Source organism: Vitis vinifera, chromosome 4, assembly GCF_030704535.1.
Source record: "Vitis vinifera cultivar Pinot Noir 40024 chromosome 4, ASM3070453v1".
NCBI lineage: Eukaryota > Viridiplantae > Streptophyta > Magnoliopsida > Vitales > Vitaceae > Vitis > Vitis vinifera.
In genome coordinates, this window is record NC_081808.1 from 4,669,605 (window position 1) to 4,695,149 (window position 25,545).

Sequence of the window (25,545 nt, forward strand, 5' to 3'; positions counted from 1 at the left end):
AAGTTTTTCTTGGTTTCTAAATGGATCCTAGTGTGATTTGAGTTTTTCTTTGTAGAGATGTTTGTGGGTGTCATAAAAATGAGTTTTTGGTGTTTGTATTGATGTGGGCTGTGGGTTGTTGCTATTTGATCCAAATGTGTTAATTGCTTTTTCATAATAATAAGTTCATCATGATCTCAAGTATAATTGCTTTGTAAATGCCTTTTCTCATATGGGTGTTTTGTCAAGTGCCCATTGAACATCATTCATTTCTATGCCTTTTAACTGAAAAAGCCTTCACAGTGTGACAAATAAAATGAGTTCCACCCATCCATGAGATCCATTCTTCAAATTTGAAAAAAAAAAAAAAAAGGAAAAGAATTATTTTATTTATCCTTTTTTTTTGTTCTTTTTTTTTTTTTTTTTTTTTTTTTTGTGATCACCTTGTCTCTAGTTTGGTATCTTTACACCAAGAAGAAAGTGGGTGCTTGGACTCAAAATTGGGCCACTGGGTTAGAATGTGCCAGGCCCATTAAGGCCAGATATTGAGCTGGGCCATACATAGAGCCCAGTGCTTACCATAGGGCCCGAGCTCAAGCAGACTGGTGAGGAATGAGGATGAAAGTCAACTCAAGTTTGACCCAGCTTGAACTCAAATCAGAGATTTTTAACCTCACTTCAATTTTTAGGGTTTCTCTCTGGTAACATATTGAGAAGACGTGGCTACATCAGTTTTATTTCTTTGTATCTTTACAATAATTGTAGTTGATGGTATCTAGCTACTTTTAATTTCATTCATAAACCTTTATTCTAACAATCCATATTTAATCATATGCATCCAGGCTCAAATTAAAAAAAAAAAGTTGGTATATATGATACCAAAAAGGTGTAAAAAATTTGTCTTGAATTAAAAAATTGCAAAATAATACAGTAAAAAATTAATATTAATATAAATTAAGACCTATTTTTTGTTTTAGAAGTAAAAATAATAGTAACCCCTATACAAATAATACAAACTTATTTAATTTTTTTTTTTTAAAAAAAAAAAGAGAGTTGCATATAATATTTCTTCCCAAACACAAAACACTACTTTTCTGCAGGTATATTTGAGTGTGTATAGGCTAATGTGTCAAGACTAAATCAAGAAGAGAGATTTTACAAGTGCATGATGTTTAAGACTTGAAGTATGTGTGGGTTCCTCGAACTTATTTTTTATAGTTGGGAGTTTAATTCACGGTAATCATTGTTTAGTCACAAAATTGTTAAAATGGGAGCTTGTTAGTATTTTAAATTAGACAAGGTTGACAATTTTGCTCTAAACCCTTACACCCTGTAACTAGTTTAAATGTTCAACTATGTTTTTACCGTTTGACCATATTTACAAAGTTTTTCGGAAATTCAGTAAGTAGTATTTCATATGTATTCGATGTTCATTATATTGATTGGTTGATCGATATTATTGATCTTGATCAAGTTGATTGATAACCAATAAAATCTAGATATAATTTAAAATTTAGGATATAACAAATCGCTTGATCTATTTATTCAATGAATCAAAAGCAAACTTTCAATTTCTACATTTTATATGAATTAAAAGCTTTTGGTTTTTTTTTCTTTGAAAAAAACATGTATACATAGTAACAACATCCACATGCATGTTTTTAATGATAACAAATATTGGTCCATTTTTCGGTTGAGGTGTTATTCTATTCATTTAATTTACCTTTTAATTCATATATTGAATAGTAAAACACATGATTAATTTACCCTTATAAAAAAATATTAAATTTTGCACATTATTGTTTATCTCAACCACAATTTTATTCATATATACAGATGGATAATTCACCAGCAAAAGTAATTACTTAACAGACATCCATGTAAATACGGTTTGTATGAGAGTGAGTACGAGGAGTATAACTGCAGCAATTGTAGAAGCTCCTCTCCATGGAGAACTGAAATAGTCATGTCTCAATGTTGCCTGCCAACGGTTCCATGGACTATCGTAGTATTTATTCAGCTTCTCATATATACCTGCAAAATGGAAGGTCTCCTTACATGTTGTCGTATCAATTAGCAGTCTGTTAAATAGATTCTTAACCGCATGGTTGTCGCCCAGATGGTTACTGATAATTCCCTTCCTAACAAGTAAGTTAACGTCTTTAGTAGTGTTGATAAGGTGATCCATGAGGTACATGTAGTCGGTTATGTAAGTTTGTGCATGGTCGTGACATTCCTCGTAGGCAATGAGGTTTCGAAACAAGGATTCACACTTTTCTTGCAGTATCAGATGTGGGATTTTCAGAACACCATTATTATAGTCTAAATCAAGTAATTTGTCGTTGTCTTTGTCTTTCGATCCCAACTTAAACCGCACTCCCGCCTCACGGAGATATGTTGCAGTAGGTATCACGAATTTGAACGACTTTGATTCTGGTGGTAGACTAGAGGATGAAGGCTGCAGACAAACTATTAGCAAATCAACAAAGTGTTTTATCTCATGACGACTTGAGATCTTCTTCTTAATTTCAGTCACTATTTCATCAGAACTTTTGGCTTCTGGCATTTGCAAGTAGTCTTTGAAGAATTTGACAGACAAGAGAAGGAATGAGTAGTGGGCGTAGTCATTTTGGTTTTCTGGAAGGGGTCCTGGAGGAGCCCGCAGGCTGTAGAGAGAGAGGAGAAGAAAGAATGGAAGCTGGTTTTCTAGTAAGGTCATGTCGCGGCGCACATCAATGAACAACCGTGGCTTGTTGTATATCCGATCACCTGTTTCGATAGAATGACTGCTGGAAAAGCCCAAGATCACTTCAATGATGAAGCAAGCATCCACTAGAATCATCTTCACAAATTCTTCTCTGCTCATCTTTATGCTTTCCATGTAATAGCCTCGGGCCTTTTCCTCCTCCCTGTATATAATTTCAACACACTCCTCTAAGGTTTTGCGGGTTTCAGAAAGAAATTTTTGGAGGTACCTCAGCTTATGCTCTTCCATGGCTACCAAGTGCTCTTCGCCATGATGTAGGGGACCGATGGAGACTACTCTAGGCGTGTAGGCTTCCATATTTGCTTTCCGCAGTTTCTGTGGCACTCTATATATACAGCATGTAGTCGACAGGGGAGTCAACTTCTCCAACATTCCTTGAAGAGAAGTAGCCACTTCTTTCGATGACTTCTTCAACATTTCACCATGGCCTTCTTTTCCAGCTTCTCCTACTAATTAACAAAGATGAAGTAATCAATCAATTCTTCCTTCAAATCTTATCACGCTTTGGTTGTTTGGAAAAACCTAATATTTATTACTATTAAAGTTAATTTTTAAGATAAATTATTCTCAAATCGTGACTTAAAATTATTTATTACTTATTCTTCACTTTTAAGTATTGAAATTGCTTGATAAAATTTATTTTAAATTATCAAATCCACATATTTACCTTTATAAATTTTAACTAATATTTATCTTTTTTATTTTAACTCATATTTATTTTTATTAATTTTAAGTAATAAATTTATTTATAAAATATCCATATTTAAAGTATTATAATTAAATAAGATAATCATAAAATATTTATTATAAAAAAATAAGTAATTTATCTTTTTTATTTTAACTCATATTTATTTTTATTAATTTTAAGTAATAAATTTATTTATAAAATATCCATATTTAAAGTATTATAATTATATAAGATAATCATAAAATATTTATTATAAAAAAATAAGTAATAGATGTAAAATCATAAATCTAAACTATACTCCCACTAATGTGAACAAATGAAGTAAAAATTATTTGAGATTAAGAATAAGAGTGTTTAACTGTAATTTTAGCAAACGTTTTTTATTTTCTAACATTTATATAATAAAGTTTTTGAAATATTAAGAAAATTATAAACATTTTCTAAAATAACTTCCAAACAAACTATAAGTTAACTATTTTAACTTAAGTAATTCTAAATTATAATATTAAATTACTTTATCTAGCATGCTTAATCTATTTAATAACTTAAATTAATTTATTAAATCATTAAATTGATATATATCATATTCTTATTTGCATTTGAAAGGAGTACCTTTTCCCCTCAATAAGTCTATTCATAAAATTGCCCTGCCTTTAGTAAGCTAATTTATTCATAAAATTGCACTACAGAATAAAATATAAAAATTTAGCTTTATTGAATTAGAAATTAATATCAAATATTTGCATGCATATTTAATTAACTCATTAATTAAATAACTTTTTTCTCCTAACATATTTGTTTATTGGGTGCAATAATATCCATTTTAGACTTAGGGATAGGTCATCCAAATAATGATAATCAAATATTATAAGAGGTTTAGTCTATCCTCACTAAATATCGATTGGTTTTCATATATTGGGGATAACATTATTTGGGTGCAACAATGCCGCTCTTAAACTCATAAATGAGTAACCCAAATAATGTGGATACCAATTAATTTTCAAATAATAATGATAATCGAATATTATAAAAGGTTTTTTCTACCCTTATTGGATACCGATTAGTTTTCATATATATATATATTGGGCGACATTATTGGGATGCAACAATGTCACTCTTCAGCCCATGAATGGGTTACTCAAATGATTTGATTACCAATTAATTTTCAAATGATAATGATAATCAAACATTATAAAAGACTTAAAGGGTGTTTTTTTTTTTTACTTTTTGTTGAAAGCAATTTATTTTCAGAATTTAAGTTGTTTGTTTTTCTAATTTTTAATGACTTATTATAAACTTTTTACTAAACAGAAAAAATCAAAATATGTAGTTTTTTCTAAATAGAAAAAAATAATATATTAGTTTTCTTTACTTTTTAATACTTAATAGAAATAAAATACTATAAAAACAAACAACTTAATATTTAACACTATTAAGTATTAAGGTTCTATTTAGAATTAAGTAAAAAAACAAACACAACCTTAGTCTATTCTCATTAGATACCAATTGGTTTACATATATTGAGGACAACTTTATTGAGGTGCAATAATGTTGCTCTTAAGCCTATAAATGGATCACCCAAATGAAGTTGACATCAATTAATTTTCAAATGAGATCATCAAAACTCAATATGAGAATATTAGATTTTGTTTAGTAATTGTTTTCGAAAATAGTTTTATGTTCTTTAAAACAAAAAAATAAGAAAACACATTTAACAACCAAAAAATAAAGAATTTTTAGAGAATATCATTTAGTTGTTTTTAATTATTTTTTGAAGACCATTATAAAAAAAAATTATACAATATAGAGAATTATTGAAAAAAAACATATTTAAAAATATAGAAAATTAACATGGTAAAAATATTTTTAATTCACAAGCAAACTTTTATTTTACAAAATATCAAATAACACTTTTAAAAACTTTGTTTCAGAACTATCTTCGAAAACACTTCCCAACCACAGCCTTAAATTCACTAATATGAATCGATGGAGTTTCTTTGAATGACAAACAAATTAAGTACAGGCAAGCTTACCAGAATTGTTATCCTGAAATGACATGGTTGATGTTTTTCTCTGAATGTTTGCTTCTAATCTGTGGATTAATTTCATGTCCACAATGTGAAATTATATAGCGCACTGGAAAAGACTGTATGTAATGCTAAAACCCAGTTTGAAGAAATTAAAAAGCACATAAGAACACAAAGTATAGATCCTTTGTTTCTTCACCATTAGCTTTGGCAATGAAGTGTGTTCAATACCCTGAAGTAAGATATTGGATCCAAAGGGTCATGACTGTGCAATCAGTATAGATACTTAAATTTTTCTTTTTCTTAGAATTATTCTATGCTCTTTGGTTTCTTCTTCAAGTTCACCGCATCCACTGCATGATTTCCAGGATAATACTGATCAAGGCGGATTCAAGTGGGGCTCAGAGGAGTCATATGACCATCTAAAAAAAATAAGAAAAAGAGACAAAAAAAAAAGAAAAAGATTTTAGGGCCGGGGAGATTTCTGAATATAATGTATAGCTTACTTGTATTCCAAGGAAGTAGTTTAGGCAGCCGAAATTCTCTCTTAAGAAATTCTTATTTGAGTAATGAATGTCTTTATTTTTGCCAGATTACTCCCTACTATGTTGTCAACAAAAACCAAAACAAGATGTTATTGATTTTACTAATTTTCAACAATAAAAATCAGTGTGATTTTCATGATTAGAGGATCATTTGCAGTCTTACAAACTATGCTGATGGTATGAATGAATAATTTGTTCCTTCATCAAAATACGTAAAAGATTTTAACTGCATCTAACAATTGTGAATCATTGGTTTCATTGTAACAAAGATTGAGAAAATACAAAGGAATTTGCTTTGCTTAGAAGTTAGAGAGGAAAAAGAGATCATCTCATTAGTTGAGAGTCACTATGCATGTCTAATTTGGAAGGGGGTTTAAGGTTTGGGAAGATTTGATTAAGGAATAGAGCCCCTCTTAGGAAATGACTTTGGAGGTTTCCAAGGAAAACTTAGGCATGCATAAGAGATGATTTTTTTAATAAGTGTACTAAAAGTGAATTCCAAGGTTTATTGGTTTAATATGGAAAAATGTTGTGTTTTTATCAATGGTAACATACCTAAGAATATCATACTCTTAATGCTTTTTCTTTTAAAAAAAAATACTACTCTTATTCCCATGACTAATTTTCAAAACTAAACAATAATTTAATATTATGAATAAATAAATTGTAATTATCTTTACTCATGCATGTTCAGATTTTATTAAATTATATATTGCAAATAAAAATATCAGCAAAATCATTTTCTCAAAATTGTTTTCATTAATGTTTTAAATTCAAGCATACATCATAAACATAATTACAATTATTTTTTAAAAGATTTTATTCATCCTCCTTAAAATTTGAGTTAAATATTAATTTAAAATTTCATCATATATCTCCCTAGCTCATTTTTCTATTTATTATTTTCATTCACCTCATTTAATTCAAAATAATTAATGAAGGTGTTTAATGAAATTTCAAAGTGTATTTAACCCAAACAAAATGAAAGAAATTTATTCTTTTTGTTAAAATATACTACATAAAATATTCAATGAAATCAAATTGTTGCCATCCTACTAAATATATATATTTTCAAAACTAATATTTTTTTTAAAAGTGTATTATTATAAAATATCACAAATTTTATTATAGATAAGTTATTTTCTTTAAAAAAAATATATCAATACATACATTATTCTTTATTTTAAAATTTTTGAAAATTTTTCAAATATTTTCATAAACTTATTTTAGACAAGGTTGACAATTTTGTTCTAAACCCACACAACCTACAACCAGTTTAAATGTTCAACTATGTTTTTACCATTTGACCCTATCTACTTTTGAAGATTTGGTAAGTAGCATTTCATGTGTATTTAATGTTCATTATTTTGATTGGTCAATCAATATTTTTGATCGAGTTAATTGATAACCAATAAAATCTAGATATAATTTAAAAATTAGGATATAACAAGCCCCTTAGTCCATTTTTCAAGTGAATCAAAAACAAACTTTTATTTTCTACATTTTATATGTACACAACTTTTATTAGTGAATCAAAAGCAAACAACATCCACATGCATGTTTTTAATGGTAACAAATATTGGTCCATTTTTCGGTTGAGATGTTATTCTATCCATTTAATTTACATTTTAATTCATACATTGAATAGTAAAACACATTGTTTACTCTTATAAAAAAATATTAAATTTTGCACATTATTGTTTATTCAACTTAGTTATATTTTTTTTGCCTTACTACCATCATGGGCATGGCATAAATATTATATATAAAACATGATAACATTCATCTGTGTAACAACATTTCATATTTGTATGCATACATAAATAATTCAGCAGCAAAAGTAATTACTTAAGAGACATGCCCGAAAATATGGTTTGTAAGAGAGTAAGTAGGAGGAGTATAACTGCAGCAATTGTAGAAGCCCCTCTCCATAGCGAACAGAAATAATCATGTCTCAATGTTGCCCTCCAACTGTTCCATGGACTAGCTAAGTATTCACTAAGCTCCACATATATACCTGAAAAATGGAAGGTATCCCTCCATAATTCAGCACCAATTAGTAGTCTGTTAAATAGATTCTTAACCGCATTGCTGTCGCCCAGATGGCTACTAATAATTCTCTTCCGAACAAGTAGGTTGACGTCATTAGTAGTGTTAATAAGGTGATCCATGAGGTATATGTAGTCGGTTATGTAAGCGTGTGCACGGGAGTGACACTGCTCAAAGGCAATGAGGTTTCGAAATAAGGATTCACACTTTTCCTGCAGTATTAGGCTTGGGATTCTCAGAACACCATCGCTGTACTCTATATCAAGTAAGGGTTTATCCTGTGCGTGCAACTGGAACCTTACTCCTCCCTCACGGAGCTGTGTTGCAGTAGGTATCACGAGTTTGAAGTCAAATGCTTCTACTGGACTAGGGGATGAAGGCTGCAGACAAACTACTAGCAAATCAACAAAGTGCTTTACTTCCCCATCAGTACTAGAGGTCTTCTTCTCAATTTCAATCATTATGTCTCTAGAACATTTGGCTTCAGGAATTTGCAAATAGTCTTTGAAGAATTCGACAGAAAGGAGAAGGAATGAGTAGCAGTGATTTTGGTGTTCTGGTGGAAGGGGCAGCAGGCTGTAGAGAGTAACAAGAAGAAAGAATGGAAGCTGGTTTTCTAGTAAGGTCATGTCACGGCGCACATCAAACAACAACCATGGCTTGTTGTATACCCGATCATCTGGTTTGATAGTATGACAGTTGGAAAAGCCCAAGATCACTTCAACGATGAAGCAACCATCCAGTAGAATCATCTTCACAAATTCTTTGCTGCTCATGTTTATGCTCTCCATGTAACAGTCTCGGGCCCTTTTCTCCTCCCTGGATATAATTTCAACACAGTCCGCTAAGGTTTTGCCGGATTTAGAAAGAAAATTTTGGAGGTACCTCAGCTTATGCTCTTCCATGGCTACCAAGGGCCCTTCGCCATGATGTCAGGGACCGATGGAGACTACTCTTGGCGTGTAGGCTTCCCTATTTTTTTTCTGCAGTTTCTGTGGCACTCTATATATACAGCATGTAGTCGACAGGGGAGTCAAGTTCTTCAACATTCCTTCAAGAGAAGTAACCACTTCGTTTGATGACTTCGTCAACATTTCATGTGAAGCAATGCCTTCTTTTACAGCTGCTCCTAGTGGTTAAATAATTAACAAAGATGAAGTAATCAATCAATTCTTCAAATCTTATCACACTTTGTTTGGAAAAACCTAATAACTTAACCGAGTAAAGTTAAATTTAACTTAAATTATTCTTAATTATAGATTTAAAATTATTTATTGCTTATTTTTTACTTTTAAATATTGAGGTTGTTTGATCAAATTAATATAAAATTTATTTTAAACCATCAAATCGACTTATTTACCTTTATCAATTTTAACTAATATTTATCTTATTGATTTTAACTCCTATTTATTTTTATTAGTTTTAAGTAATAAATTTATTTATAAAACATCCATATTTAAAATATTGTAGTTATATAAGATAACCATAAAACATTTATTAATATAAAAAATGAGTATAAATATAAAATCATAAATCTAAAATATACTCTCATTGTGGACAAATGAGTAAAAATCATTTGAATATATATATAATTGCACAGCCTTAGAAAGTTAATTTTCTCATAAAATTGCACTACAAAATAAAATATAAAAATTTAGCTTTATTGAATTAGAAATTAATATCAAATACATTGCATTCATGTTTAATTAACTCATCCGGCGGGTACTTTTTTTCTCCTAACATATTTGTTTATTGGTTGCAACAATATTGCTTTTAGACCTGGGATAGGTCACCAATAATCAAATATTCTAAAAGACCTAGTCTACTATTACTATATACTAATTGGTTTTCATATATTGGGGACAACATTGTTGGGTTGCAATAATGCCGTTCTTAAACTCGTGAATGGGTCACCCAAATGATATGGATACCAATTCATTTTCAAACGATAATAATAATTGAATATTATAAAAGGCTTAATCTACCTATACTAGATACCAATTGGTTTTCATATGTTGGGGTGCAACAATGCCACTCTTAAGCCCATGAATGGGTCACCCAAATCATATGGATATCAATTAATTTTTAAATGATAATGATAATCAAATATTATAAAAAACTTAATTTATTTTTACTAGATACCAATTGGTTTTCACATATTGGAGATGACATTGTTGGGCTGTGACAATGTCACTCTTAAGCCCGTGAATGGGTCACTCAAATGATATGAACACTAATTAATTTTCATGAGATGATCAAATCTCAATATAAGAATATCAGGCTTTGTGTGGTAATTGATTCAAAAACAGTTTTCTATTATCTAAAAAAAATAAAAATTCAGATAGCATGTTTTAATTGTTTTGAAAAAAATAATTATACAATACAGATAATAATTAAAAAATAAATGACTGCATTATTTTTAAAATATATTTAAAAACACAGAAAAATCAAATAAATTTCTACCATTCGAATAAAATTTTGTTCTACAAAATATTATTTAACACTTTTCAAAAACAGTATTTCATAAGTATTTTCAAAAACACTTCCCAACCACAGCCTTAAATTCATTAATATGAATCGATAGAGTTTCTTTAAATGACAAACAAATTAAGTGCAGGCAAGCTTACCAGAATTGTTATCCTGAAATGACATAGTTGATGTTGTTCTCTGAATCTTTGCTTCTAATCTGTGGATTAATTTCAGACCACAATGTGAAATTATATAGCGCAGTGGAAAAGACTATGTAATGCTAAAACCCAGTTTGAAGAAATTAAAAGGCACATAAAAACATCAAGTATAGATCCTTTGTTTCTTCACCATTAGCTTTGGCAACGAAGTGTGTTCAATACCCTGAAGTAAGATGTTGGATCCAAAGGGTTATGACTGTGAAATCAGTATAGATACTTAAATTTTTCTTTTTCTTAGAATTATTCTATGCTCTTTGGTTTCTTCTTCAAGCTCACCGCATCCACTGCATGATTTCCAGGATAATACTCAAGGCGGATTCAAGTGGGGCTCAGAGGAGTCATATGACCATAAAAAATAAATAAATAAATAAATAAATAAAAGAGAAAAAAAAAGAAAAAAAAGAATTTAGAGCCGGGGAGATTTCTGAATATAATGTATAGCTTACTTGTATTCCCTGGAAGTTGTTTAGGCAGCCGAAATTCTCTCAAGAAACTCTTATTTGAGTAATGAATGTCTTTATTTTTGCTAGATTACTCCCTGCTATGTTGTCAACATAAACCAAAACAAGATGTTATTGATTTTACTAATTTTCAACAATAAAATCAATGTGATTTTCATGATTAGAGGATCATTTGCAGTCTTACAAACTATGTCGATGGTATGAATGAATAATTGTTCCTTCATCAAAATATGTAAAAGATTTTAACTGCATTTAACAATTGTGAATCATTGGTTTTTTTGTAACAAAGATTGAGAAAATGCAAAAGAATTTGCTTTGCTTAGAAGTTAGAGAGGAAAAAGAGATCATCTCATTAGTTGAGAGCCACTATGCATGTCTAATTTGGAAGGGGGTTTAAGGTTTGGGAAGATTTCATTAAGGGATAGAGCCCTCTTAGGAAATGACTTTGGAGGTTTCCAACGAAAAGTGATGCTCTTTGGCATAAGGTTGCAAGTAACTATATATGGGACTCATCCTCATAGTTGAAATGCTAATATTATAGTTAAGTGGTCACATTGGTTCCCTTGGAAGGCCATCACACAGGGTTTTTTTATGACTTCTTTGGTCTTACTCTTTTTTTATGACCTCTCTATCTCTTATGTTCATTTGGCCTTGTGATGTAGTCATAAATAGAGAATCGATAGTAGTAAAGTTCAAGAGAAGATCAAAGGTCCTTCTCACTTTAATACTATCAATATATATTTCATTTTTGATAAAAGAAATAAATGAAGAGAGAATTGATAGAAAGTTTTGAACACTCAAAGGTTTGTTTGTGGTTGCAGTAGTTCCCTTGAAAGGCAATTACACAGGTTTTTTATGACTTTGGTCATATGCTTTTTTTTTTGTAGGAAATAGGGCAAGGATTCACTTTTTTTAGAAGATTCGTGGTGGGGGATCAACCTTATTCTCTCAATTTCCAAATCTTTTCTAAGTTGTGACAACTAGGAATTTCTAATTTCATTTATTCTTGACATTTTTTTTTTCCTTTTCTTTTGGAGCATGTTTTGTTGTAACCTCACTTATTTATCAATAGAGGACTTGGAAAGAGTTATGACCCCTCTATCTCATGTTTATTTAGCATTGTGATGTGTAGTCATAACTAGAGAATTGATAGTATTAATAAAGTTCAAGAAAAGGATGAAAGGTCCTTCCCACTTTACTACTACAATATATATTTCATTTTTTTATAAAAGAAATAAATAAAGAGAGAATTGATAGCAAGTTTTGAACACTCAAATGTTTGCTTGTGAAAAGTTTGTTATTGAATTAGATGTCAAAAAACAATATTTTTTTACTAGAACTATATTAAATGAATATATAAAGGCCACTAATTATATCCTTCATGCTTATAACCAAAAGAAAGTAGTGGAGTGTTAGCATATAAAAGTGAAAGAACTTATTATAAGAACTTTTAGTTTCCAAAAGAAATATACTCAAGGATCTAGACTTAAGAATTGTAGAGGTAATATTGAAAGGTTAATAGCATTCTCCTCATGTTATTGTCAGAACCACTCTAATGTTTCCTATTTTGACTATTAGATTTAACGTCTCAGAAAAATCAAAACCAAATGACTAACAATAGCCTTTTGCTACTAATTTGGCTTTATATCTAAATATAGTACCATTGCAATTTGGTTTAATCATGTAAACTCATTTACATCCTACAATTTTCTTTTTAGAAGGTAACAACACTTTCAAGTTTTATTCTCCAAGAAAGCATCAAATTCTTGCTTCATAACACCTCTCCACTTTGAATGTTTCACTCATGTAGTTGGTTTTATATGACTCATATTAGTTGCAATGAAGATTTTGGGCTTAAAGATTTCATTATTGGATCTAGTGACCATAAGATGGGTGTTCTCTAGAGCAATAGCAACAAGTAGACTAATAAACTGTATATCTAGAAATGGTTATTTAAGGTGAATAATTCTATGAACTAGATTGATTGCCACCGAAAGACGAAGATTCTAGTTCTCCTTTCAAGGACAATTTAAGATTGGATGTTCGAATTAGCAACATGTGGTGAAGGGATTGAGTTTATAGAAAATTTAAGCATCCATGAGAGATGAATTTTGGATTCATATGGAAAAGTGTTTTATGTTTTCATCATAGGCATTCATAAAAGAATGTATTCATCATCGTTTCATGGGGTCCTCCCATGATATTTTGGTTTGATTTTCTCACGATGTTTTGATTTAAAATGGGTGAGAAAAACGGCGTGGGATGGAAATAAACCCAGGCCTTGCCACATTGGAAAAAAAAGGATAATTTTTTAGGAAAATTGTGTTTTGGATCTAGTTGAGCCCAAAAATTAAGTTTTGGTCCATATAAGTTTACGAGTTTAGCCCAAGACAAAGAGGAAGTATGAAAATTGAGAAGAATGATATGAAAATTTTATCTTTCCAAAAATGACATTTATTGATTATGAAAAAAAAAAATTAAAAAAAACATTAATTTAAATTTTATTTATTTTGCAAACCTCAATAAAATTTAATATAATTTAGTAATTTGGAAAAAAAATACACACTTTCCCAAAAAAAAATTAAAAAAAAATTATTATTATTTAAAAATCAAACATCTTGGAAAATATATATTTTTAAAATTGTGTATATAAAAAATAACTGAAAATATGTCAATTTTTTTTTAAATGATATATTTTTAAAAAAAATTAGTTTTCTAAAAATAATAATTTTTCAGAATAATTATTAAAACAATTAAGATAAAAAAAGTTTCTCAAATATTATGGTAGAAAATAGTTTTGAATGGTATAATGGTTTTTTTCATATTTTATGTCATTCCCATCAATTACGCAACTTTTATAGATCAAATCTTAATTTTTGGGTCCAACTGGGTCCAAAAGACAATTCTCCCTAATTTTTTTCTATTTAATTGACACCTCACTAATTTAATATTATAAATAAATAAATTTTAATTAGCTTTTTTTATATTCAAATTTTATTAAATATATTTCAAATAAAAGTATCAACATAGTAATATCACAAAAAGTTTTCATTAATGTTTTATATAATTATAATTATTTAAAAAAAATTACTACATAAAATATTGAATGAAATCAAATTGTTATCTTCTTGTTAATATTAAATATATACTTTTAAAATTAATATTTCTTGTCAACGAATTATGATAATATTGTCCAATATCATAAATTTTATCACGCATACATTATTTTTTTTAAAATAAGTCAACACAAGTATTATATTTATTTGATCATTTTTAAAGTTTTTTCAGATATTTTTATGAGCTCTTCGATAATTTTTTTGGATCCACAAATGTGTAGTAAAGTTTGCTTATTAAATGAACTTGGAGATTTCATAAATATATGGGAAATAATTGATGATTTTGAAGATGATGCAATAAGTGAACGTTAGAAAGATGATTGATCGGAAGGAAAATAAACAGTTTTAACCCAACAAGCCAAAAATGATTTCTAAAAAGAAGTATTACATCCCAACTCATTTCAGCTTAGGCTTTGAAAAGCTGTGAAAAGCTTTGCAGGAGTTTTGCTCGAGCCCGGGCACTCCTCACAACCTTCTTTACATTGTTACTTCAACCCAAGGAGAAGGCACTGACAAACGGATATCAAAATCTTCAGGGTAGATATAAACAACTCTGGTAGGATCAATATTTCAAAAAACATTTTTTGTATTTTAAAAGGTAGTTGTTGATGAATTTACCTTTTCTAAACTATTTCAAAAAAATCATTCAAGGATTTTTTTTTTATATAAAATCTATATAAAATTTATCTTTTTGTTTCTTGGGTGAATCAAAAACAAACTTTCAATTTCTTCAATTTATGAACAGATTTTCGTTTTTAAAAAACATGTATAACATCCGAAGAACATCCACTTTCATATGATTTACCATTACCAAAAATTATTAAATTTTGTACATTATTGTTCACCTCTACCACAATTTTACTTAACTTGTCTAATTTTTTATGTCTTTAACAAAAAGATTGTCATATATAAGATATCTACCATCGTGGTCATGTCATAAAGTGTACATAAGATGATAACATTTATCAGTGTAACACCATTTAGATACATGGATAATTCGCTAGCAAAAGTATTTACTTAGCAGACATGCCTGAAAATATAGTTTGTATGAGAGTGAGTAGGAGGAGTATAACTGCAGCACTTGTAGACGCCCCTCTCCATGGTGAACTGAAATAGTCATGTCTTAATGTTGCCTTCCAACTGTGCCATGGAACATCGCAGTATGCATTTAGGCCTTCAAATATACCTGCAAAATAGAAGTTACGACCCCATAATGTAGCATTAATGAGTAGATTGTTAAACAGATCAGTAACCGCAACGTTGTCGCCCAGCCAGTTATCAATAATTCCCTTGTTAACAAGTATATCAACGTCTTTAGTCGTGTTTATAAGGTGATCCATGAGGTATATGTAGTCGGTAATGTAGGTGTCTTCTCGGTAGTGACACTGCTCAAAGGCAATGATGTTTCGAAACAAGGATTCGCACGCGTCTGCCAGTATTAGCTTTGGGATTTCCAGAACACCATCTCTATATTCTATATCAAGTAAGGGTTTTTCTTTTGAGCCCAACTCGAAACTCACCCCCGCCTCACGGAGCTGTGTTGCAGTAAGTATCATGGTATTGATCCGTTTGTTGCTTTGGTCTCTTGATGACCTTAACGATGAAGGCAGCTGACAAACCCTCAGCAAATCAACAAAGTGCTCAACTTTGCAACTACTAGAGATCTTCCTGGCAAACTCATTCATTTCTCGAGGGCTTTTGATTTCTGGCATTTGCAAACAGTCTTTGAAGAATTCAATAGATAAGGTAAGGAATGAGCAGTCATTTTCATGTTCTGGAAGGGCCAGGTTGTAGAGAATCTGGAGAAGAGAGAATGGAAGCTGGTTCTCAAGTAATGTCATGTCCCGGCGCACATCAGTGATCAACCATGGCTTGTTGTATATCCGATCATTGGATTCTCTCAAATCAGGGTAGTAAGAGCACAAGATGACTTCAATGATGAAGCAACCATCCACTAGAATCATCGTCAGAAAATCTTCACTGCTCAGTTCTACGCTCTCACTGTAACTATCCCGGATATTTCTCTCCATCTTGGATATAATTTCAACATACTCCTTTAAGCTTTTTTGGTTAAATCTAGAACGAAAATTTTGGAGGTACCTGAGCTTTAGTTCTTCCATGGCGACCAAGTGCTTTTTGCCATAATGTAAGGGACCGATGGAAAGCAGTCTAGGCTCGTAGGCTTCGTTCTTTGCTTTGCGGAGTTTCTGGGGAACTCTGTAAATACAACATTCATTTGAGAGGGGAGTCAAGCTTTCCAACATTCGTTCAACATAAGTAGCCACTTTTTCGGAGGGTTGATGCATTTCAACTTCTAGGCCGCTTGTGCCTTCCATTTCCATCCCTTTGGCTTCTTCTCCTATTGGTAGAATAGGTTAAGAGAGTAAGTTAGCCAATTATCTTTCAATTATTAATTTATTTCCTTTTGTAAATATCATATTGATTGTAAATTGATTATATCCTAGGTCAACCTTAATTCTAAGAGATTAAGGTTATGTTTAGTTCCCAGAAAATATTAAGGAAAGAAAAAAATACAAAAAAAATAATTTTTTCATGTTTGGTTGTCCTATGAAAAAAAAAATCAAATTTAATTAAAATTAATTAAAAACTCATTGTATTTTTAAATTATTTAATTTTTATATCGATGAGTTAAAATAAATAAAATGAGTTTGAAGTAACAAAAAAAATAATTTATCAAGTTTTAATCTATTTTTTTATCTTTCTTCACTTTTTCTTTCTTTCTACTTTTCCTTTGTATTTTTTTTTATTTGCATTTTCCTTCAAATTTTCTGAGAACCAAACATAACCTAAGAAACTTCCGAGATTTGTAGTCTCTATGCAAGTGTATATATATGTTATTCATAATCAAAGAAATGTTATGCCATAATTTACCAAAGTTATATATAATATGGTATTAAAGCATTTAGGATCAATTGATCTTGATGAAGCCACGAGGAATAGGTTGGGTTTGGTGTTATGGTGCTTACCCTTTACGGGGCAATCCTTTTAAAGGGCCAAATTAAAAGTGTAGTGTACAAGTAGCCAGTCTCCACTCCTAAGTCATCACCATTACTTTCCACCTCTAGTGTTAAGACCATTTCATATGAGTAGCATCATAGATTAGGTCATCCTATATTTCCAATTTTGAAACACATTGTTTCTAGTTCATTAGTAATTAAATTAGAAATTGATATATTAGATTGCATGCATGTTTAATTAACTCATCAGTTACTTAAACCCGGAAATAGGTCACCTAAATGATGATACTCAAATGCTACAAAAGACTGAACCTACCCTCATTGAATACCAACTGATTTTCATACGTCGGGGGTGGAATTGTTGGGGTGCAACAATGCTGGTGTTTTGAAGTGCATGAATGGATCACTCAAATAATATGGACATTGATAAATTTTCAAATAAGACAATCAAAGCATGATATTAAACTCATTAAAATGATGCAAGATATCCTTGAGTTTCTTCAAATGACAAACAAATTAAATACAGGCAAGCTTACCGGAAGTGTTATCCTGCAATGAAATGGTTGTTGCTTTCTCTGAATGTTTGCTGCCAATCTCTGAGTAATTCCATGACCGGTTGTGATATTATAACATCGGGTAGTGGAAAAAGTGCATCTAATGCTAAAACCCTGTTTGAAGTAATTAAAAAAGCACATGAAAGGAAGAGTATTCAGTACCTGCAGTTAGACATTGGATCCAAATGGTCATGGCTGTAGAAATTTTCCTTTTTCTTAGAATTATTCTATGCTCTTAAGTTTCTTCTTCACTCTTACCAGTTACCACATCCACTCCATGACTTCCAGGATAATACTCAAGGGTGGGGCTCAGAGCTCAGAGGAGGCACATGACCTCCTCAAAAATAAGAAAAATAGAGAAAACAAGAATCGGGGGATTTTGGGGAATTTTCTGAACATCTTATATAGCTTACTTCCATTTTTTTAGGAAGTAGTTGAGGTAGCCTAAGTCCTTGAGAGAGAAATTCTCACACAAGAGAGCAATGAGTGTATTTTTGCAGGATCACTCCCAATCACTAGTATGTCATCAGTATAAATTAGAACATAGATTCTTTTGACTTTACTAAATTCTAGCAATAAAAATCAATGTGATCTTGATTATTGGGGGATCAGTTGTGCTCTTACAAACTACACCAATGGTATGAACAAAATAATTTGTCCCTTCATCTAAATACCTGAAAGATTTTAGTCATACTACAAAGCCGAATACTATAATCGAGTTAGAAACCTAAACAAGATAAAGCCTAATTAAAATAAGTAGGTTATGTAGATACAATTGAAATCAAAATAAATAAAATAAAATAAAATAATTGGGTTGCACGATATAATAAGACACATTGAGCTAGTAATAAGACTTTTTTTTATCAATATTTTAACTGATTAGATGAAAATACAATAAATTCTTAATTGAATTCAAGTTGCTTTGAAGGTAATCTCAATCTTTCCAACTAAGTATGGATTGTTTTAGCCCATATAAAGTCTTTTTCAGTTTGCATATCCATTGCTTCTTTTCATGATGTTTCTTAAGCCCGGGTGATTATTTCATGTAAATATCTTACATGTAATATTATAATTAAGAAAGATATTATTTATATCTCATTGTCTTATCCCCTAATTTCGAGATAATATAATTGTCAAAACTACTACAATGTTCACTAGTTTGACAATCAGACTAAACTTCTCGAAAAAATCAAATCTAAATGTCTAATAGTAGTTTTTTACTACGAATTTGGCTTTATATCTGAATCTGATACCATTCCATTTTTGTTTACTCATGTACATCTATTTACATTCTACAATTTTTTTTTGTTAAAAGGTAACGACTTCCAAGTTTTATTCTTCGAGAAAGAATCAAATTCTTGCTTCATAACACCTTTCCACTTTGAATCCTATACTTCATCATTCAAGTAATTGGCTTTATGTGACTCATTTTAGTAGTTGGAGATAATAAAGCTGGTTATTTGAATTACATATGAAAGACTGTATTTTATGGTCATCATTTTATTTGGTCCCGTGACATTTAGGTTTGATTTTCTCACGATGTTTTGGTTCAAAATGGGTGAGAAAAACGGCGTGGAATGGAATGAAACCTAGGCCTTCCCACATTGGAAAACAAGGGATAATGCTTTTTCTATGTAATTGAAACCTAGCTAATATTATGTCCCTTTTTTAAAATTAAAAAAAAAAACTAATTTTATTCCCATAACTAATTTTCAAAACAAAGCAATAATTTAATATTATGAATAAATAAATTTTAATTATCTTTACTCATATTCAAATTTTATTAAATTATATATTGCAAATAAAAATATCAGCATAATAATTTTCTCAAAAGTTTTCATTAATGTTTTAAATTCAAGCATACGTCATAAACATAATTACAATTATTTAAAATAATAATAGTTTTACTCATCTTAAAAATAATAAAATTTTAAATTTTAATCCAAAATAAAGAAGATATTTAATTAAATTTTTAGATTATATTTAACCCAAAGAAGATGAATAAAATTTATTCTTTTTCTTTTTTAAGTAGAAAAAAATAGAAAAACTACTGCATAAAATAGTCAGTGAAATCAAATTGTTACCTTCCATTCAAATATATATTTTCAAAATTCATATTTCCTAAAAAAAGCCGTGTATTATTATAAAACATCAAAAAATTTATTGGACATATATTATTTTCTCAAAAAATAAAGCCAATACATATATCATTTTTTATTTTATTATTTTTGAAGTTTTTTCAAATATTTCCATAGACTATACATTTTTGTATCATCAACATTTTTTCAAATCTTCGATTTTGGATTGCTGATATAACTTTTGTCCCAAAGTTCTCTAAGCAATCAAAGAGGGTAGTAAGAACTAAGAACTTTGCAATGGCTAATCAGAAGTTTCCCCATCAATGAACCTGGAGAACGATGATTGGGAGGAAAATAAACAGTTTTAACTCAACAAGCAGAGAATGGTTTCCAAAAAGTAGTACATCCCAACTCATTTCAGCTTAGACTTTGAAGAGCTCTGCAGCGGTTTTGCAATGGGTCGAACAGGAGCACTCCTCACAACCTTCTTTACATCATACTTTACAGAGGAGAAGGCACATATAAGGGCTACCAACATTGTGGGGTAGACATAAACAGCTCTTGTAGGATCAGTGTTTGCAGGCTTCCCAAGGATCCCTTCTTTGACAAGGCCCCAAATCACCAGAAGTGTCCCAAACATACTCATCCTCCCTGGTTTTAAGACACCCAAGAGTGCTCCTGCCACAGAGAAATAGCTTCCTGCAAGAACCTGGTAAAAGAGCATAAAACCTGATGAGATCACCAAACTCTGATTGGGAAAACCAGATAAAGAAGAATGAAGGCGATGAATGGGTAGTTGAGAGACAGACTCAAAGACCATCTTCAAATGAGGTTAAGAAACAAACAAATTGCACATTCAGCGAGGTCGTGGAGGAAAAAATGGAACCTGCAATTGTCTCTACTTTATATTAACAGTCTAATTAAGGAACTGAACCGACTTTTGTGTTGGGACAATTGAAGCCTTTGGTATCTTCAAACAGCTCAACATGAGTTGATGGTAAATCAACTCTGCCATCTGGTTCCTTGAACTTGATTGATATTAGATACAGTCATGAAACTGGACAGAACTTAAAAGGTTAACTGAAGAAAGAAAAGCAAGAACTGATGTGATCCTTTGGAAATTTTAACAAAAGGATCCCAATTTGTGATAGGAAAATTGATGAAATTCTGAGCTTAATTGGGGCAGGTTGGTGGGGTGGGCCAGAACAAAAGAAGCCAATCGTATGATTCTGAAATTATTCACAGTGACTCAGAGTCATGCAAATAATCTGGATGGCTCACCCGGCTAAAAGAAGGATCTTTGGAAATTCACTTTATTACAAACTTAAAAGGGGAAGATATATGCAGCAGCAGCTTGGCTCCAGTCTAATAGGATAGGCAGTGGGCCAACCACCAGCCTAACTGCCAGGAATTAAACAGTAATTTATACTAGATTAGGCTGTCTTGTAATTACAAATTATTGCTCTTAAATTCCAGAGAAGAATCTAAAATGGAATTTGACAGATTCTATCTTATTTTGTAGAATATAGAGATGTGGGTTCTTTTTTATATTTATTTCTAGGCCCTAACCTTCTATACGATTAGATGCTTCAAACTAGAAACGTACATGAATTAAAACAAGGAAGAGGAAGATTAGAAGTAGAGAAGCAAAACCTCCAAGCGCTGGAGATCAGCTACTGCAGGGGCTTCTTTCACACTTGTCAAATTATAGATGTTTAGAATGTCATCCCATCTTGGAATAGTCATATTCTTGACGAGGCCATTCACAATGGCTCCAGGATAGAGAAGACCCTTCACTAAAGGTACAGGAAAGATCTCACTTGCAATCAACTGGGAAGATGTAACCTGCAGTGGTGTTGTACACATTCCAGATCTACATGGGACTCTGTCATTAAAAAAAAAAAAAAAAAGAGTTGCACAAACAAATATAAGTGACTAAAATAAAAAAGAAAAATTTTAAAAATTCAGTAGCAGGCCAAGGAAGTTTATTCAGTTGTTAATACTATGTCACAATAATTCATTCACTGTTGATATGTCTCACAATTGATATACTTCACAGAGAAACATATTTGTTGACTTGTATTTTTTACCGCAAGATAGGGAGGCAACTGAGACATAAAATTCTCAAATGAATATAGAAACGGAGGAACTTATAATTTTTAGCCCCACCAAGTCTTACACTCTGGAAGAAAACAAGTTTGACAGAGTCTGTGATGCCAACTTTGAAGTTGAGGCAGCAATAATGATGGGTAGTATATGTGGTAAAGAGTGCACAAAACAACTAAGTAACATTTAATATCCTAAATCTGTGCAAATCTCATTCTCAAGTAGATCATGCCTGTCAAGAACAACAAAGATTCTTATCCTCATAAGTTTTAGTATCCAGACAGTAGTTGGTTGACTTGCTCATAAAATCAGGCTGAAATCAGCAAGAAGTGTAAAATGATCAAAGAAGACCTGGATTATGTAAAACTAGAGGGAAAAATAAAAGCAGGTGAACTGTTGTTCACCCATTGATTAAGTTAGACCTAACTTACTTGCCAAGAGATTGGGGTGGGACTAGGGATTCAATTCTAACAGCTAAAAACCAAAAATAGAAAAAAAAAAATTCTTCTTCTGTGCACTTCCTTTTTGTGAAGAATCATGAAACTGGTATCTATGTCTTATATAGCTTTATAAAAGTAGTGGTTGAAAAGTTTTTTTTTTTTTTTTTTTTGATAGGTAAATAAGCATAATGTATTAAAGGCACTTGCAAAAAAGCGCAACAAAGTATACAAATATGGCCAAGTGGCAAGCAACAAAGGAAAAAAGAAAGACTAAAACCCACCTCCCAAGGGATCAGGAAAGCCCCTAGCAGAAACCTAAAAGGAGAAACAAAAAACCCCTTTCGTTAAGTCCCTGCACCCCTCCCCTTTCCCTTTACCGTGGACGGAGCACTATTGTTGAAAAGTTATAAGATAGAAAGCATAGAACCTGAACAGAGATAAAATTTAAAGCTTGATTTCAATACAAAGCATTACATATTATAAGAGGTTTAACACTGACACATTGAATAATGGGCCTTCTCAAAAATATGATAACCAATCAATCTCTAAGTCGGTAAACCTTTGTGCTTATTCTAAGTCCAGGATAATCCTTTATTTCATAGTCCCAAAGCTATTTAAAACTAGCCAATCAATACTAGCAGTAAGAGGCCACAATTATTGCAAGCAAACAATTTTTTTTTTTTTTTTGATAAGTACTGCAAGCAAACATATTAATGATGGGGAATGCACCCTAATCCTTGTACTTGCTCTACTATTCTGCTCATGAGGAAAAGTTATGGGGCACAAAACAAAAAAATATGCTGATTTAGCCCAGGCATACTATAAGTAATGATTCTCTCATTCATGACAAATAATGAATAAAAAGGAGGACAATTCCATTTTAATCATTTGACTTCTTACTTCAGTAATTTTATGAGGCTGAACTTAGTTAGATCAATACTTAGAATAGTTAAGTCTATAAAAATTAATGGGTCTATCATATCTTTGCGGAAACATCTATTTATCTGTATTAAAAATCTATACTCCTAGAATGCCAAAATGAAGGACTCACCACTATGCCAATTCCCTTGCCCCATTTACAATATTTTTTCCCAACATGACTCAGATCCAGAATATTCCTTGTTCCTATTTAGTGCCCTTATATATAATGGTAAAAAAAAAAACTCAAAACCCCAACATCACCACACTCGTTTAGTTCCCTTCTTCATTTTCCACCAAAAAACCAAAAAAATTCAACAGCTATACCATATTCAATTTTAGATTTTATAAACTGCATTTACAAGCCACTACCATTATCACAGAACACTACCAGCTAGCATTTGATAGATGAAAACAGGGATCAAATCAATAAAAGGTACCAGAAGGAATCGATCTTCGGATTTGGCTTCTTGGATTAATGGTAAATAACTCCAATCAAACACCCAAGCAGATTTTTTCTATATCAGTTGAACCAACCTTTATACATTAAAAACAATAATATATTAGTATTACTACTTAAAAATATTAGACATTCAACTAATACAAAAAAATCCATATAGGAAGATGAACCAGAACAACCAGTACAGTCTAATTTAATGAAAGAACACTATGCTACAGTGTTTTTCAGTATAAGCCAGAAAAAATAGCCTGTTTGGTAGCCAGTGTGTTTTCTTCTTTCATGTCTCTAAAAGGCTAAAACCTTCTTATCTTTCTGTTCTTTGTTTCAAATTTTATTTTCCCTTCCTTATTTGGTGTGCAAAAAACAGAAACCAATTTTCTTACAGAAATCATATTTCACGAAAATGCATCCAAACAGGTCCTTGCGGACATTCACCAGCAACAAACACACAAAAACTTCAAAAACTCCGAATACCCAGATGCTAAAACGTGATGATACAGAATTTTGAGCAAATCCCAGCTCGTAAAACAGGGATACACTAAAATTCGAAGAGAAAGGAACACAGATCTTCAAAATGGAAGAGAGAAAAAGGTACAGAGATTTAGTTGGAGATGATGTCTCAAAAGGCAAAAGGAAGCATAAGAGGTATACCTGAAAAGAGGGATCTGAAGTATGATGAGGAAGAAGTAGATTCGTGAGGCTTTTGATGGGAGATTGCTCAACCATCCCTTTGACGAAGAAGAAGACAATGCCATCTGAAGAGTATAGGGAGAGAGGATGAGAGTCGAGAGTTGAAAAGTGAATAGGGTGCTGGAGGTAAAAAGATGCCGTTCTGCCAAAGCGACGTCGTTTCGTGACGGCGTTTTAAACAATGCCTCCAACATCAAATTTAATCCCTAACTTGAAAAATAATAATATTTGTTACTGAATTTGACATTTATTTAGTATTTTAATCCTAAAATTTCACATTACTCGAAGATTTTAAGAATACTTATATTAAAAAATAATGTGGCGAATCACAGTGTTACACTAAGCATATTTTAATAATATGATATAACAATTAGTTATGGTTCAAATATGGCAATGGGACGGGTTTTCAGGCATAGGTCTTTCATCTTATCCCATTTGAAATTTAAATAAACAAATTAAGGATGAGTTTAAGATTACTTTTAAAAAAATTAAAAAAAAACTAAGTAGCCTTATCCCATCTCGCTTCAATGATATATAAAATTAATTTTATTTAATTTATATTTTTCTATTTTTAATATATATATATATATCAAAGCACTTCATTGGAGATCCTGCAAAGATTAAGGATAAAACTACAAATCTGTTAACCTACCTTAATTGTCCCAAGCTCCATGACTTTAGATGGTATAGAGAAGTTTTCTTAACCAAAGAAACGGATAGGTATAAGACCTTCTTATAGGAAATTCAAAGTTGCTCCTGAATCAATCAAAACAACAATATTAAAGACAAATTTATTCTTAATTACTATAGTAAGGGAGACTTCCCACCTTTGGAAAATAACCCTACTAACAGTATTCAAGTATGCATCTACCTCTTCATCATTAGCATGTGAAGAGTCTGGAACCTCTTCAAGGTTTTCCTGGTTATCAACAAGATTTCCTACAATAATCTTATTGATTTGTTCTTGGAGGTCTAGATCTTCACATTTATCTCTCAGCCACT

The 25,545-nt window shown here is 30.9% G+C and overlaps 4 protein-coding genes across 6 annotated transcripts in view; all 4 read right to left on the minus strand.

Moving 5' to 3' along the window:
• LOC100247552 (UPF0481 protein At3g47200) overlaps nt 1-5,518 on the minus strand; it is a 35,158-nt gene extending 29,640 nt beyond the window's left edge. The window contains exons 1-2 of one of the 3 annotated variants that reach the window (XM_002282516.5): nt 5,468-5,518; nt 1,761-3,195 (exon numbers count right to left, since the gene is read on the minus strand). In XM_002282516.5, coding sequence (XP_002282552.3) covers nt 1,841-3,195; nt 5,468-5,492 — 1,380 coding nt within the window. In that variant the 5' untranslated portion in view covers nt 5,493-5,518 and the 3' untranslated portion in view covers nt 1,761-1,840. Of the gene's footprint in view, nt 1-1,760; nt 3,196-5,467 lie in introns of those variants that run through there. The other 2 variants (XM_019219180.2, XM_059736240.1) reach the window with 2 other exon arrangements.
• A 2,306-nt stretch (nt 5,519-7,824) lies between these two features.
• LOC100242419 (UPF0481 protein At3g47200-like) lies at nt 7,825-9,055 on the minus strand. Its single transcript, XM_059736080.1, has one exon. It carries the CDS (start codon nt 8,958-8,960, stop codon nt 7,851-7,853), a length of 1,110 nt encoding a protein of 369 aa, XP_059592063.1. The 5' UTR covers nt 8,961-9,055; the 3' UTR covers nt 7,825-7,850.
• A 6,171-nt stretch (nt 9,056-15,226) lies between these two features.
• LOC100264702 (UPF0481 protein At3g47200) lies at nt 15,227-17,879 on the minus strand. The gene is made up of 2 exons (XM_002282528.4): nt 17,834-17,879; nt 15,227-16,678 (listed from the first exon to the last, which is right to left on the minus strand). Exon 2 carries the CDS (start codon nt 16,659-16,661, stop codon nt 15,333-15,335), a length of 1,329 nt encoding a protein of 442 aa, XP_002282564.2. The 5' UTR covers nt 16,662-16,678; nt 17,834-17,879; the 3' UTR covers nt 15,227-15,332.
• A 2,352-nt stretch (nt 17,880-20,231) lies between these two features.
• On the minus strand, nt 20,232-24,783 carry LOC100249120 (uncharacterized). The gene is made up of 3 exons (XM_002284991.4): nt 24,505-24,783; nt 21,583-21,814; nt 20,232-20,638 (listed from the first exon to the last, which is right to left on the minus strand). Exons 1-3 carry the CDS (start codon nt 24,735-24,737, stop codon nt 20,342-20,344), a joined length of 762 nt encoding a protein of 253 aa, XP_002285027.2. The 5' UTR covers nt 24,738-24,783; the 3' UTR covers nt 20,232-20,341.
• Nucleotides 24,784-25,545: the final 762 nt, after the last annotated feature.

Excerpts from the sequence above, each read along its gene's own strand:
- LOC100249120 (XM_002284991.4), bottom strand. The coding sequence starts at position 24,737 with ATGTTGGAGGCATTGTTTAAAACGCCGTCACGAAACGACGTCGCTTTG. Across the intron at positions 21,815-24,504 it reads CTTCAGATCCCTCTTTTCAG|AGTCCCATGTAGATCTGGAA; the intron begins GTATACCTCTTA and ends TTTTAATGACAG. Across the intron at positions 20,639-21,582 it reads CTGATCTCCAGCGCTTGGAG|GTTCTTGCAGGAAGCTATTT; the intron begins GTTTTGCTTCTC and ends CTCTTTTACCAG.
- LOC100242419 (XM_059736080.1), bottom strand. The coding sequence starts at position 8,960 with ATGGAAGAGCATAAGCTGAGGTACCTCCAAAATTTTCTTTCTAAATCC.
- LOC100264702 (XM_002282528.4), bottom strand. The coding sequence starts at position 16,661 with ATGGAAATGGAAGGCACAAGCGGCCTAGAAGTTGAAATGCATCAACCC.